Source organism: Sphaeramia orbicularis, chromosome 8 (genome assembly GCF_902148855.1).
Source record: "Sphaeramia orbicularis chromosome 8, fSphaOr1.1, whole genome shotgun sequence".
NCBI classification, from domain to species: Eukaryota; Metazoa; Chordata; class Actinopteri; order Kurtiformes; family Apogonidae; genus Sphaeramia; species Sphaeramia orbicularis.
In genome coordinates, this window is record NC_043964.1 from 33,607,186 (window position 1) to 33,622,368 (window position 15,183).

At 38.7% G+C, this 15,183-nt stretch overlaps 2 protein-coding genes across 3 annotated transcripts in view; one reads left to right on the forward strand and one right to left on the reverse strand.

Moving 5' to 3' along the window:
• gtpbp1 (GTP binding protein 1) overlaps positions 1 to 6,409 on the forward strand; it is a 20,698-nt gene extending 14,289 nt beyond the window's left edge. Inside the window, exon 14 of the mRNA XM_030140661.1 lies at positions 6,398 to 6,409. The gene's annotated coding sequence lies outside the window, so the exon portion shown is untranslated. The remainder of the gene's footprint in view (positions 1 to 6,397) is intronic.
• Positions 653 to 14,151, reverse strand: sgsm3 (small G protein signaling modulator 3). 2 transcript variants are annotated; one of them, XM_030140658.1, is made up of 22 exons: positions 13,973 to 14,151; positions 9,570 to 9,660; positions 9,195 to 9,280; positions 8,996 to 9,059; positions 8,256 to 8,467; positions 6,728 to 6,835; positions 6,437 to 6,580; positions 6,139 to 6,334; positions 5,881 to 6,026; positions 4,806 to 5,039; positions 4,532 to 4,714; positions 4,171 to 4,326; positions 3,988 to 4,042; positions 3,831 to 3,880; positions 3,568 to 3,720; positions 3,384 to 3,454; positions 3,192 to 3,240; positions 2,905 to 2,990; positions 2,635 to 2,757; positions 2,256 to 2,316; positions 2,065 to 2,136; positions 653 to 1,552 (listed from the first exon to the last, which is right to left on the reverse strand). In XM_030140658.1, the coding sequence occupies exons 2-21, from the start codon at positions 9,574 to 9,576 to the stop codon at positions 2,065 to 2,067; spliced, it is 2,256 nt and encodes a 751-aa protein (XP_029996518.1). In that variant the 5' UTR covers positions 9,577 to 9,660; positions 13,973 to 14,151; the 3' UTR covers positions 653 to 1,552. The 2 variants fall into 2 exon arrangements, with proteins under 2 accessions (XP_029996518.1, XP_029996517.1); XM_030140657.1 differs by lacking the exon at positions 2,065 to 2,136.
• Positions 14,152 to 15,183: the final 1,032 nt, after the last annotated feature.

Genomic DNA, 15,183 nt, shown 5'->3' on the forward strand with positions numbered 1-15,183 from the left:
CAGGAGTCTGTGTTCTGCTTATACACTCAAGTTCGAAAAGGGTTCCTATGCATTCTAGAACAAGAACTAGAAGCACTCTGAGAGCGCAGACCTCCGCCAAGGTTGATCAGTGCCCCCCCCCCCCCCCCCCGTGGGCCCCCCCCGCCAAGGAGGTTATGTTTTTGCCAGGGTTTGTTTGTCTGTTTGTCTGTCCGTTAGTGTGCAACATAACTCAAAAAGTTATGGACAGATTTTGATGAAATTTTCTGGTCTGCGCCCCCCCCCACCCCCGATCACCACCAAAATGTAATCATTTCTTCCTTATCCCATTTCCAACAAACCCTGAAAATTTCATCAAAATCTGTCCATAACTTTTTGAGTTATGTTGCACACTAATGGACAGACAAACAAACAAACAAACAAACCCTGGCAAAAACATAACCTCCTTGGCGGAGGTAATAATAAAATATTAACTGAATATAGCATTTATTTGAAGGTAATCTATTTTTTGTATTTTTTTTTCTCTCAATAGGATTGAATTTGCAATGATTACCAATGATTGTGTCCTTTACTGAATCATTTTCATTTCCCAAGGTAAATGTGGTCACACGCAAAAGCTGACTTTACTTTGTACAAAAAAACAAAAAAAAAAACCACTGCAAATTCTAGATCATATATGTATGCAACATTTATTTACTGTGGATTGTAACACAAACTAGTCTGCTTCATTTACATCAGGTTGTCAAGTGCATATGGTTTTCTACCATTGTCATGGTAGCACACATACAGATAGTCTTGTATCACAATTTGAGAAGGCTTTTCTTGGCATGTACAACATTTGTATTTCATCATTAACTACTTTGTGGAATTCTTAGTGTAGCATTACTCCCAAAAAATAACTTGTAACTTTACAGCTCCATGTTTAGGAATGTTCCATTTGGTCATAATAACTGACAGGTGTAGTGTTTGTCATCAGGATAACCTGATACAGTTTTAGACCCAGAGTCTTTAGAAACAGTGCAGTACAATGCACTGTGTGTCTTCAACCTACACAAAACACACAGCTACAAAAAGCTGACTGGCCAGTGCAACGAGTACTATATAAATACTCCATTCCAGTAGGTACAGACTAGTCTGTAACACAGGAGTGTTTTCTTATATAACTCTATATAATAGTTTTAACCATGTAGTGGAACCTCATTCACTGGGGCTGCATAAAAATAAACTTTAAAGTTTGTAGGTTAATGCATTGATTCTTCGTCTCAAATAACCCAGTTGACCTTTCTGATGACATCAGAGTTTGACAGCCATCATTGTTTGGGTGTTACCTTTGTCCGAAGCTGGGAAAGGTTCAGATAGTACAAATATTCACTAACAGTATCAGACAGTGGTGCCTGATTTAAGTTTACAATCTGTAAGAAACAGATAAAAGACATCAAATATGCACAGACACGCAGGACGGGGTGGGATTCACCAGGTTTGGCTGTGTCTAACCATCAATGTCCCAGCTGAAAAGGTGATGTTTGACCAACATATCCTGCACTCCCTCTTTTAGCGGCCTCTGCTCCTTCTCCTGGAAAAGAAAAGAAATGTGGAAAGAATTCACTAAAAAGACTAAATGACAGCAAATAGGCTGAGTCCAAAACATTGTATATCCACCTATAGGTCAATTATTTTAAATGGAGGTCTTTTTAACTGCTAAAAAACAACTTAAAGCTCTCAGTTTTGAGTTGTGGTAAAGAGAATTTCAACAAGATGCAACATAAAAACAAAAACTTAATTACAGGCTTTGCATTTTTTGACTTGCCATGGCAAAAAAGCTATAAAAACTCATTAGCTTTATTTACTCCTGTTTGTCCTATGGAGACAACTTGATATAATACAAGTGAAAATTACTGAATACACTTCAGTCAAGCAAAGCTGTTCTTTGACTTTTCCACTGATCTTGTAATTGCACTTACTCCTAAGCTAAAACACAAAAGGCACATCTACTGGGTGACGAGACAGTTAGTGCTAAACAGTAACTCCGACAGTTAAGTACAACTAATGACTATATTGTCTACAGTCTCCTACATGTTATGTTACCTAGAGATCCCAACTAAAGAGGTGATGCTGAACCAGCACATCCATAACGTCTGCTTTCAGAATAGTTGATTTCTGAAACAGTATAAAGTCATTACATTTTTCTTCGCCAGTTGCTAATACTGCTTAAATAAACTGTTCTGTGTGGAACTGTTCTACTGTATGCAGGAATGCTCTAGTAATCCTCGACTCACCTCTTTCTTGTCGGGTAGTTCACAATCTTGGGAGAGACTGAAGGCAAACTTTGATAAGACCCTGAGAAAACAAAAGTAGTCCATTGGTCATTACATGTTTTATTGGTAAGATCCTGTGTCCTTACATAGCTTAGTTCTTTGTTCAATTTGGTTTTTCAAATATTTGATTAAACACATTTACTGGGTCGAGTGAGGTAGGATTGGAGGATAGTGAGTTGATAACAGTGTGTTTAATATGGCCTGCCAGTCAGCTTCAGGAATTCACTACTGAGTTAGCAAACATGTAATCATTCCTGTTTGATCATGCCAAACAAAAAACTATGAAAACTTAGACAGCTGACAAACAAAGAGTAATTGTTCAATGCCCTGTGTCCCCCACCTGAGCTCACACTTGATCTGTACCCATCCTGGACTACGAAGGAAGGACCAGGGGTGATACCATTTCTCTACAGCTGCCATACTGGAGCACAACACCTCCAACCACAGGTGCAGCACCTGCTCACTGTTGGAACAGAAAAATGTTAACGACCAAACACTAAATGCTAGCAAACCTGTGGACTAAACTTTTTTTAAGCCTTTACTTCAGGCACACAACATCTGCAGGATTTATTCTAATTTTTTGTGTCTCAGTCCAGGAAAGTGAACTTACTTAAGGCCAACGCAGACAAGAGACCTAAACTTGACATCCATTTGGGCGTGTGCTGTGTCGTGACTCATGTTGACTGACTGCACCGCCTGCAAACAGCAGACAGAGGGCACTCACAGACCTCTGGGCACATTTCATTTCTACAGACGTCATTTAGAGTAACTAGGCCTCTTAAAAGAAACACTGCATTAAAGTTGCATACTTACTGGTCAAAACTATTAGTACAATTGGTACTAACATACACTGACATTTGTTTTGTATTTTTAAACATACTGCTCATGATGACTTACTCTGTACAGCAGCTCCTCTGGTGTTAGAACTTTCCCATCTTCATCTAACCTGGTAGAGAAGAAAGAGAACAGGGATGAACATCAATGGCACAGTTTAAACGATCGAATCTGTAAAATGTGGTGATGGTGTGAATTTTTAGATTTTTTAAAAACTTCATAATGTTTACAAAATTAAAAGTGTGTATGGTTTACCTGTAGGTTTTACAAAGCACCAATCTGGAGTAGACAGAGTTGAAGTCCCGCTCCACTTCTCTACTAGCCGCCTACGAGAAAACCAGAGGAAAAACTAATGTTGAATTTGCTACAAAAATTACATGTAATCAACAAGAAATATGGAATTGTGTGCTTTGAAAAACAGGAAAACAAGCTGTTCTACCTCCTCTATGAATAACCAAGGATGGCAGGGTCCTCCCAGTATTGATGGTTTCTTTAGGCCATGCTGAAAGATGGCCTTCAGGGCCGGGCACAGAGTCCCCCTGGCCAGATCGGTCACAGCCTCCGTTACAGAGTCATCACCTGCTAATGAGTACTGGGAACACACACACACCAATACGTTTATGAGTTAACAGACTGAAAATCTATGGAGACAAAGATAAAATCTTAATCAGAGCCTTAACACGACCTCATTAAGCTTTTTACCTCCTTGCTTCTTTCATCCAGGATTTCCACAAACTTTGCTGGAAACCAGCCTGTTACAAAGAAACGCACACATTTTGTGTCAAAAACATAATGCGACAGATACATAAAGTAAACAATGAATAATGTAAACGGGGGTTACATGAAAAAAAGCACAAACCTCTGAGGCCATTGAGCTCACCAACCCAACAGTGTTCATCCTTCTGTGAGATAATCTAAGACAGATCATCAATATTACCATTACAATCATCATTATTACTGTCATTATCACCATCCCAAATGTTAAAAAAAAAGTATAAGAATGTTTTGTGTGTTCTAACACAGTAATCTGTGCATGACTCACAGTAATTATGTCATTTTTCCTGAAGCCTAGCTCATCATCATCGTGTCGCTCAAAGTCCAGCAGAGCCTTTGCACGTCTCCGTCGGTTGCGAGACACCACAAGAAAGTTTTCATGATCTCGTTGGTGGCTCTCCATGGAGTAGTCAGGAGTCAGGTCCTTTAAAAATAAAGAGAAAGACAAAAACACAAACATCAGCTACATCAAAATGGAGGTAAAAAATAATTCCTTTATAAATAATGCATCTAAATGGCACTGAATATTACATCAGCCTAACATTCTATAACATGAGGGAATGTAACCTTTAATGCTCCCCTGCAGGACATAAACCCTGCTGTTCCTCAGATGCAGTATGTGAACTCACTGTGCTAGAGTGTCGTGGGTCCAAACAGTGGAAATGCTCTGCAGTGCGGGCTATGGCCTCTCGCAGAGCAGCTACCAGCTCTGTCTGCTTGATGTTCTTAGACTTCAGGGCTTCTGCCTCATCCTCCCCAAAGAGCAGTGAGCTCAGCGTGGACTTCCTGCGGAGAGACTGTCTCCTCACCACCTGTGTATCAACAAGAAAAGAAAAAAAAACTGATTTAAAGAAAGGAAGGAAATAATACTGTGTTTGCTGCTTAATTACTGCACTAACTGACCTTGTTGAGATTGGTGTTAAGCGTTGTGTTGTTTCCATTATTGAGCTGAGCCTGTTCATTTAGGATGTAGGCTAGGTGTTTGTGTCGGTGGGCATCCAGAGTTTCCTGTGACAGTGTCCCTGCTAGCCTCATTGACTCTCCAAGAAGGGCAGGCCCATCTTTTAGCTGGCTTGGCAGGTCTGACAGCGTATTAAAAATGGACGCCGAGTTCTCTGATGATACGAGCTCCTCCTCCTGAAGTTCAGAGAGTCAATTTTACAAGGATTAATTCTCAACACATAAAGCTTTCTGTCAAGAGGAGGTGTGCCTGATGAATAGGAATGGAGATACAATGCCTAGTAGCTATAATTAAGGGAAAATTGTGCTGTCGTAATGCAGTAGAGGTTGATTTAGTTTTAACAGGCACTGTGGCGTGCACAATCTAAGACAGAAAAAGAGTGAAAGGCTACCGAAACATAACTAACAAAGATAGGTCAGCAAAGTACAGGGTGGGGAAGCAAAATTTACAATATTTTGAGGCAGGGATTGAAAGACAGTGTATGACCAATTAGTTTATTGAAAGTCATGAGAATTTATTTGCCACAAGAAAATTTACAAAATAGAAAATGTTTTTATTCTGTGTCCTCCTTCTTTCTCAATAACTGCCTTCACACGCTTCCTGAAACTTGCGCAAGTGTTCCTCAAATATTCGGGTGACAGTTTCTCCCATTCTTCTTTAATAGTATCTTCCAGACTTTCTCGTAATAGTTTTGCTCATAGTCATTCTCTTCTTTCCATTATAAACAGTCTTTATGGACACCAACTATTTTTGAAATCTCCTTTGGTGTGACGAGTGCATTCAGCAAATCACACACTCTTTGACGTTTGCTTTCCTGATTACTCACATGGGCAAAAGTTTCTGAAAAGGTATGGATCATAGTGTTAGGTATGATTATGACATCAATATATGTTTGGTTTCAAAACAATTGACGTAGTGCCTGCTGAGAAAAAACAACTAAATGTTCATTGTAAATTTTGCTTCCCCACCCTGTAAATAGAGTCATAAATCAGAAAGTAGGTTCTTTAGTACAAATACCTTGATCTTGAGCATGCCCAGTGTGATCTGAAAGAGTACCAATGAACCCTGATAAAAGAGCAGGTCCCATATTCTAAGCAGCAGACGGATGTCCACCACACTGGCAAACGATGTCAGGAACCAGTGCAGCGTGATCAGCGACAACTCTGGATAAACAAGATGAAAGAAACCATTTATACAACAATACAGTGTGTTGCTATTTATGCTACTGATTCAGAAAATGAAATTATGACTGTCCCATCTCCCCATTCCCTATACCTATGTCATGCTCCTGTAGAAGGCGGTCAAGGGCTGGTAGATACTGTATAATTAGCTGCCGGAGAACCCTTTGGTCTGTTTGGACACCCAGTAGTGTAGAGGAGAAGTAGGATGGAGGGAGGAGGTCTTCGATCAGAGCACACATCATCCATAATACGTCTTCCTCCTCAAGAAAGAGCAGCAAACAAGAAACCACCTAAAAAAGTAAAAACAAGAGATGCAAAATAAAGTTGTTACTATGAATAAATATGCGTGACAGTGGGTGTTTTTATGCGGTAGGAGGTAGAGGTGGTCTCACCATGCCAGTGCCCTGACAGTACCCGATGTCTGGGTAGAGCCAGGCGAGGCCCCTCAGTACCCGTCTCAGCCTCGGCACTCCAACACTGGTCAAACTGCTAAAACATGCATTCGTAGGCATCGTCCGTAACAGGTCCTTCTCTATCTAAAAGACAGAAGGTAAAAAGAAACTATTAGTGCAATGTGTTTTGAAGCTGTACAGGATTTATGTAAGTTTATTTCTGTAAAGTGTATAATATACAGTATAAACATGAGTGAATTGTTTGTATATAAACACAGAAGGGATGTTTACCTGCTTAGCTGTGGTCGTGTCATCATTAGAGCTGTTCTTGATGATTTCTCTGTAAGAGATCTCAGAGGTCCTCTTCTTCTGCAATGCTCCAGACAGCCGCATCCAAAGCTAAGAGAAAAAATTAATTGCTCTGAAACCTCTATATAGGACCAAGAAACAACCTGAATAATACAAAAACATTCTGAAGGTAGCTAGCACTCCAGTGACAAGAGGTTTAATGAAGGCTGGGTGATTCCACTATCTTAGATAAGGATCAGTCTTACATTAACATGCAATCTGTTTTTCAGACACACAATACAGACTGTGTCACTAAAAAATAAACAGCAAAATCTTGGTATTTGCTTTGAATGGCCAGCTTAACGAGGTTTGTTATTGTATTTTACACAGAATGTTGTTCTTATGTGTTGCACTGTGAAAGTAGCATTAATAGCGCTAGTGCAGGTTATAAGGCTAGTGAATTTCTTTTAGTTCATTTATAAACATACTTTAGTAACAGTCCACACTGAGGTATTCAGATTTAGTTCACATTAGCTTGCAGAGTTTGTGTAACACATTGTTTTGTTGCTGCTGAAGAAATAATGATAAAAAAGGACCATGAGTCTGACTTCTGACGTGCAGTGATTTACACTGATGCTCAAGAGTTATGTTAGAGAGGGTACAAACATTTTTGTTTTTATTTATTTATTTCAAATATAACATGAAAACCAAACAAAAGAGTTATATAAAAAGAAAGGAAAACATTTGAAAAGGAGTGGGATGAAGTTTAACTTTTAATCTCCCACCCCCTACCCCATCATTCTACCTGTCCTAAATTCCCCTGTCACATCCCATAAGTAACTCAAAAATCCTACACATAACAGACTAAATTCTGACTAAGCACAAAACACAAAAATGCTATACATATCAAGGATAGACTCTCTCCATTTCTTTACTCATGTTTGTTTCTCTTTACTCATGTTTGCTGTGGTATTCTATGTTACTGAATGTCTGTCATGCTGCTGCTACACTGTAACTTCCTAGTTTGGGATAAATAAAGTCCATCCATCCATCTTACAACAGCATTTCACATCAAAATAAACTCTCCCTTTCACAGTAGTAATACACATATCAAAACCTTTTTGATTTTGTTCTAAAGCATGATAAAAAAAGGACATCACATTCTTGTAATAATGTAAACACAGCAGCTATATATTAAAATGTGGACTCATCTATATATTGTCAAAATAGAGTAATAATGTTAGTCAAAAATACAGAGTTTCTAGTCAGATAACAAAAGCCATCATACACAGCCCACACTTCTGGGAAGCAGAGAAAACTGAAAAACAAAAATCTAGTCTGAATGTAACTTGCCAACATTTTATGAGAGGTGTGAAAATTGTGATTCAGATTGTGGATTGTGAGTCTACCTTACAATATAATCATATCATCTTTTGTCCAGATCATCCAGCTCTAGGTTTGATTTTATGTTTATTTACTTTTTCTAGCCAGTGACACAACAGTGTACCCACTGTTGTGTAAATCTACTTACCTGTGGCCTCATGCTGTGAGGAATCCCCCCCAGCACCAGAGAACGCAGGCGCTCAGAGCGTGGAAGGACAGGGGCAATTAACTCCCAAGTCAGGTCACCCACAGTGTGGTTGTGGGTGAACTCTAGGTGGGCTTGCCAGCGCAGTCGCTGCTGGGGATCTTCACGCTGAGGTGAGCCTTCAGTGCCCAACCAGGACTTTGGTTCCTCACCATCTGAAGAAGAAAAAACACACAGACATTATAGTTAAAAAATAGAGTATTTTTTAATCCATTGGAATATGGTGACAGAAAAATCACCCAACAAAATGTGTCTCGCAAAATAAAAATACTAAAAAAAGAAAAATAAGAAAACTGAATTTAAACAGACATTTTGAGGAAAGGAAGACATGGTATCAGAGAGAAACGTCTCTAGTTGATGACTTGATAAAAAAAAAAATTGAAGAAGAGAACCCCCAATTTGAAAGACTTGTCCTTGCAATTACATTCCCATTCAGCCAAGATCTAATACTGTTGAAAGAGTGAAAACTCAACAGTTCATGGACAGAAAACATTCTACTGCATCACAACAGAGAGAGAGAAAAAATAATAATCGCAAGCAAAAATAGAGTTAAATGTTGGCCTATATCTGAGATCACATGCACGCAACTACTGAATATAGTCACTGCTGGAAAAAAGGGGGAAAAAAAGGGAGGGTTAATGGAAGAAATGTGTCTGTGGGCTTTAAGTAACTTATTACATTACCTTCAGTGTCCATCCTGAAACCAAACTCATCATAATGGAGTTCAGACTGTTCTGGGGAGTCTTTCTGCAGGGAAAAACACAAAGCATCTTTTTTTTAAGTGGTGCAGATCACAAACAGTTTATTGTTTACTGTCCTTGGACAACAGATCAGATGATACAGTGTCACATGAAACAAATTGCCTCTGGCACTTTTTCTTACTTGATGGTATTTGGCCAAAATGTCCTGGGGCCACATGCTAGGAGTCAGAGCAGAGAATGGCCCACCAGGGGCTGGTGTGTAGGTACCTAAAATACAGGCAGAGCACCATGGGCAATGATATATGCATACTGTGCGAACTGTAAGAATAATAGGACTGCTGGGATATTAAAATACACCGCAAGTAAAAAGTAAGACATGCATTCATTAATTAACAGAAATATGATTAATCAAATATCCCTGCAGCTATGTACAAAAGCAGGACATTTTATTTCTGCAATCCAAAGTCAAAATATGGAACAGTCTTGATGAAAACTGACAGAAAAAGATTCAGTTTCTAGTAATTAAGCTGACAATCAAATCAGTCTAAATTCATACCTGACATGGTGTTGTGTAGTAGCGTCAATGACTTCTATATGCAAAGGCTGCAGTCACTCTGAGGAAAAGACGTCAACAGAAAGCACACGTTCTATAGAAAAGACAGAAAAGACACACAGAGATAAAAAAAAAAAAGTCAATACCTGCATTGTCCACTCAGCATGTGGATGAATTCTTGTGAAATGACAAACAGAGTGCTCCATACAGTTTCTGATAAATGCCTGAGGTAGCACAGGTCTCTGGATCACTGCAGTCAATTTACCACTAAGTACTATTGACATGACCTGGTATATGCAGTTTTTGTTCATTTATGCCTCATCTTCCTTTTCTCTTAAGAACTACAACGTACTGCAGTGTATCTTATCTTGCCTGTACACTCCATTAAGTAGCACTGCTTTATCTACGAATATGCAAGCACTTTATAGAGAATTTTAAGTCCAAGAATCCATTGGCCAAGTGAGACGCTCAGAGGCTTATTTCCAGTCAAAGAAAAGGAAATGATACTGAGAGAAACAAAGAAAGATAAAGGGAGAGAGGGGGAAAAAAACAGGGAGGTTCAAAAGTCACTTCATGGTCCTATGACTGCTCTACTTTTTAAAGGCTAATTACGTTTGTGGACTGTTTTACACAGTACAGATCCTGGGGCAAATTTTGCAAATGCAGCTCTGAAAAAAAGTCTCTACGAAGGACTCTTGTCATTACTAATCTGGTGAGTTCACTGCAAAAATCAAAATTATACAGCGTGTATTTTTCTCATTTCTAGTCAAAATATCTCATCACACTTAAAATAAGACATAATCACCCAAAGAGTAACTTTTCAGTGAGATATAAGAACTTATTTTTAGACAACAGATCTTGAAAATCTTATTTCAAGAAATCTTACCAAGATAATTTTCACTTGTTCCATTGGCAGATTTTTTTTTTGCTTAATTCAAGACTTTTTTTGCTCAAATTAAAAATCTTCCGATGGAACAAGTGAAAATTATCTTGGTAAGATTTTGATTTTTGCAGTGTAGACTCTACTGATTTTTGTTGAGAAAAATGTCACAATTAGAGTCTTTTTTCTTTCGTTTTTAAAATCACTGCAAAAACTCTCTCAGAACTGCAGAGCCAGCTAAAAGCAGTTCTTGCTCTCCCAATAATGCTGTAGTTTTGTTTCTGAACAGCTATCCAGCATCCAGGCAATTTTGGCTGTGTCACATATAAATAGTGCCAGTGCCCCTGAATTACTCAGGCCAACGACTTGATGAAAGAACTTTGGACACATTTTCCTCTGTCTGGTACAGAAAAACATGTGAAACATAAAAGCTGCAGCAACACAGAATAAAATATGATGCTACAAAAGATGGCAACACTCTTTGCGATTGAACTGACAAATCACACGCAGGCATACACAGCAGACAATAACGCAAAAGCAATAACCAGAAAAGAGGCTCGCCACCATGCAACCATCCTGCCAAAAATGATTCATTCCAGCAGCAGGCTAGCAGCATCTGAGGAGGGATTTAGGACTTAAGAGAGATGAGAAATCAATTTGAGGTTTGGAGTACAGCCAAGTACTTTCAGGGTAACTCTGTGTGTGTAGCTAAGGGGAGCACTGGGATTATAAGATACTCTCTTACAAGAACACTAACGATTTAATCACCTGCCATGAGAGCCAATATGACATAACCATTACAACTGTTGCACATATTGGCAATCTACCTGAAAATTTCATCCGCAAAATTGAGCATCAAATGTGGTGTGCACAACGCAGACTTCCACATATCCCACAAAAAAAGCAAAATCTCTATCATCTACAGTTTAATGGCTGGTATGGTGGGCAGTCTGTTACTGATTGCTATGTTACGCATGGTGTAAATCTGGCACTGATCGCCTCTCAGATAGGAGGAGACCATAGGCCAGACCCAGAATAAACTCAGGGAAAAGCCATCAGGGTCTCCTATTGAGAGTGACAGTTGAAGCTAGGAAAAAGAGCTTACAGGTACAGAAACCTGGACCTGGGGATGTAAAAAAGGATGGAATAGAAAGCATTTATCAATTATTATAATTAGAGGCAGACCGATATATCGGGCTGATATTTTGATGTTTTACAATATCTGCCTTAGATTTTCTTTTTAAAGCCGATATTTGATCAGAAGTAAAATTGTTATAAGATATTTGATCAGGCACCTGTGTGGGCACTGCTTGAAGTTCAATAAATGTTAAAAGAGTACTATGTGTATGTGTACTAATAATTTCATTTATATTGCTGCATAAAAATCTTAATTATCTGAGTGTTTCAATTCTATTTTACGGTCAATGTGCTTAAAAAAAAATAATAAAAATTTGCCTTAAATATCGGCCTCAAAAAGCGGCTGTAGATATCGGCCATCAGCTGGCCAAATTTTAAAAAGTTGGCATCAGCCTCAGAAAAACCCATATCGGCCAACCGCTAATTATACTTTAGAATATATGCATTATTTAAAAAAAATATTTTGTCACAAATCTTCTTTAACAAAATACGTTAATTACTTGCCCAAAATATTTGTGTTATGTTAAAAATTATGCTACGTTTATATCCATCTACTATCTAGCACTGGTCAAGAAAAACTCTTAACATTTAAGGGCATTCAAGGTATGTCCCAGTATAGATTCATACTGGGTATTATTGTGTAATAGAGGATTAATTTGACCTTAATATTAGGTCTTAATCCAGAAAACCACAAGAAACAATTTATGTATGAAATACCCATATGAAAATTTCTGTTTTTTGTTGCTAAACTAGCAACGTATGCCTGTGCTGCCATAAAAAAGGTCGACATCTACAACCACAAATATTAAAGAGGTATCAAACATGGTAAAAATGATGTTTCAGTGTCTGTTTTGTATTAAGTATGTTAAGTATGTGTCCTACAAATATACTGTGCATAGATTTACATACTGTTGGAGTTTACACCTGATATACCAATACATTTCTGGTGACTTGGCAGAAGTCAGGGCTTTAAGGGAGACCTGTCCATTCCTTCTCTGAGCACTGAGAGGTCTCTTCTTGTGTTAAGGTGTGGCTGTACTCACCCGTGTTTACATACATTACTCAACAGCCATCTGCCAGAAAGCAAAGATTAACATCCTGCTGTCCAGAGGGAGGAATTCTGCATGTGCTGAGCTGAATCCTTCATAACTGTGATGCTTATTGTTACCTTGATATTTGACTGCGTTCTGCTGTTTTCTTGCACCACCTATCCCTTACCCCCTTCACAAACACATCCTCAGCTTGTCCCTCACAGTCCTTGCAAAAAAACAAAAACAAAAACATAACAACAGCGACTCCCATATACTGGCCCACTACAAGAGGCATGCATGTCTAAGAATTACTGCATCATGGCCCGCCAACTTAGATTTGGCTGAATAATGACAGACATGCCTTGGTTCTCCTTGGCAGACTGCCTTTCAGTCTCTCTCATTCACAGTCACATCTATCCATTCAGTCACAGTTTAACTCAAAAGCTTGCGTCAGAGTTGTTTTTCTTGTCACCTGCGTAGGTACTACAGATGGAAATTAGCACTGTTGCTACAATCTGTCATATTTATAGCTGCAATTTTTGTAGATGGTCATTAATATGCACTGTCCCTAATAAATAAATAAATAAAACAGGAATAACACTTCAAGAGCAAGAAATTAAGAAGATTTTGGGAAACCCCTCCAAGTACAAAGCTTTCCAGGGAGCTTAGAGAAGGAAACATCATTCTGCACATTGATTTCATCACATGAATGTTGTGATTTTAATCTCAGCTGCATCACGATCATTTCTTGTTACAGACTTTAATTTAGCTACATAAAGCAACAAGTGACTTTACTAGTTATATGCAATTAATGTACACGCCTTAGTACATCCATCGTACATATACAACATAGATCATCATGCAGTGTCATTGATCTTGTCACATAAAACTAGACATTCATCGACTTTTAAGGTGTTACCGTTAGATCAATTTATTTGACGCACTATTAAATTTATGAAAATAATGAATGACTTCACAGCACTTTATATACATTTCAGCCTGGTGATCCCTCTTACGGTTACTTATGTAGGAGTTGACAAACATGTTTTTTGGGAAAACATATGTTCCACGTTAGCTTTTTTTAACATTACGTCAAAGCGACTGACGTCAGGTCAGATAATGCATTAAAATGGATAATAACACCAATGGCAACACGTTCGTACGGCTGCTTTTTACCTTTATTTGCAAGTTTGATTCTCCAAAACATAGACAGGCTAAATAAATGGTGAAACACACGCGAATGTATGGACCTGTGTGGCTCCACTGGCGTTGATGTATTCACTCTGAGTTATCAGCTGTTAGCCCTGAATGCTACCGTTAGCCTTAAGCTAGCAATTGCATGATGTCGTTAAACTTACCGTGGCATTATTCTCACGAAAGCACAAGGTTGCAGAGAGTGCCGAAAGTGTCTTCTTTCACTGGTAACGACAATACAACAAACGGAAAGCCATTATTCGTCTTTTATTTGTGATTTCCCTACGTGGTGCACCTGCTAGCGACGCGTAGCTCCGTTGTATCCCTACGCCGCTAAGGCTTTTTTCCTTCGTTTACATTACACCCTAAGAAATAGTCCCCGATCCCGGAACTTCACCTCATGCGTAAGATATTCATCCGCGTAGGAATTAATGACGTGGGCATACGACGTTTAATCGATCAGTCCATTCATTCATCTGCCTCCGGGCGTTCATTCACTTAAGGACACAAACCTGAAGAAGCAGCACCGTGGAAATATGTTACAGACAACGAAAATACACGAATCAGGGATATGTGTGTTTATGCTCATGTCTTTTGTCTTGAATCTTGGCATTTTAAGGCAAATAACTTCCTGGAAATAGAGCAAAAATAGTGTACAACTGGCTGGTGTTTCCAAAGGATTATTGATGGCATTTAGATTAATTAAATGCATAATCAGGCCTATCCATGTTAAATTGTATCAGTTTATGGTTTAGCTTTGGATGGATCTTGGCCATAAAAAATAAAAAGCCAGTAATAAAGATCAAATATTACAAACTTGATTATATTGAGACAAATATCCTACTTCTTGTAAAACTATCTGCTCACTGACATTACAATGTAGTGTTTTTACGCTGTTACCCCACAAGATGTCTCTAGTGTTGTGATTGTGCAGGCTTGTTTATGCTCATTACAGCTCAGCCACTGAAAGATAAACCTACAGCACACTCTATGTCCCTTTTATTACAGCTCCCACAAGTTATTGTCATCCTCTTCCTTCAGCTACCAAGACACACACATCATGAAATCTTAGAAATGCAGTCATGTGTCCTCCTGCAGTATAAAATAGCCTTGGGAAATAGCATGCTGTCAAATCTCAGGTTAAATAGACACAGTGAAAACCAGATGAACACGTATTCTCTTGTCTCTCAGGAGATTCACACATGATAGGAGCTGGAGTTTTTGATCATGGCACTGAAAACTAATCACAGTGACACGTGTCCATGTGGGCACACATGTTGCACAGCCTGGTGACACAGGGGGCATTAAAACTTTGACAAATGTTAATCACTGCTCTGTCTTTGAGGTTGCATTATTCATTGCAGTTTTGGTGATG

Coding starts and splice junctions, on each gene's coding strand:
- sgsm3 (XM_030140657.1), bottom strand. Junction 6,335..6,436: donor ACTGTCAGGGCACTGGCATG/GTGAGACCACCT, acceptor TTACTTTTTTAG/GTGGTTTCTTGTTTGCTGCT. Junction 2,317..2,634: donor CAGATCAAGTGTGAGCTCAG/GTGGGGGACACA, acceptor TTGTTTTCTCAG/GGTCTTATCAAAGTTTGCCT.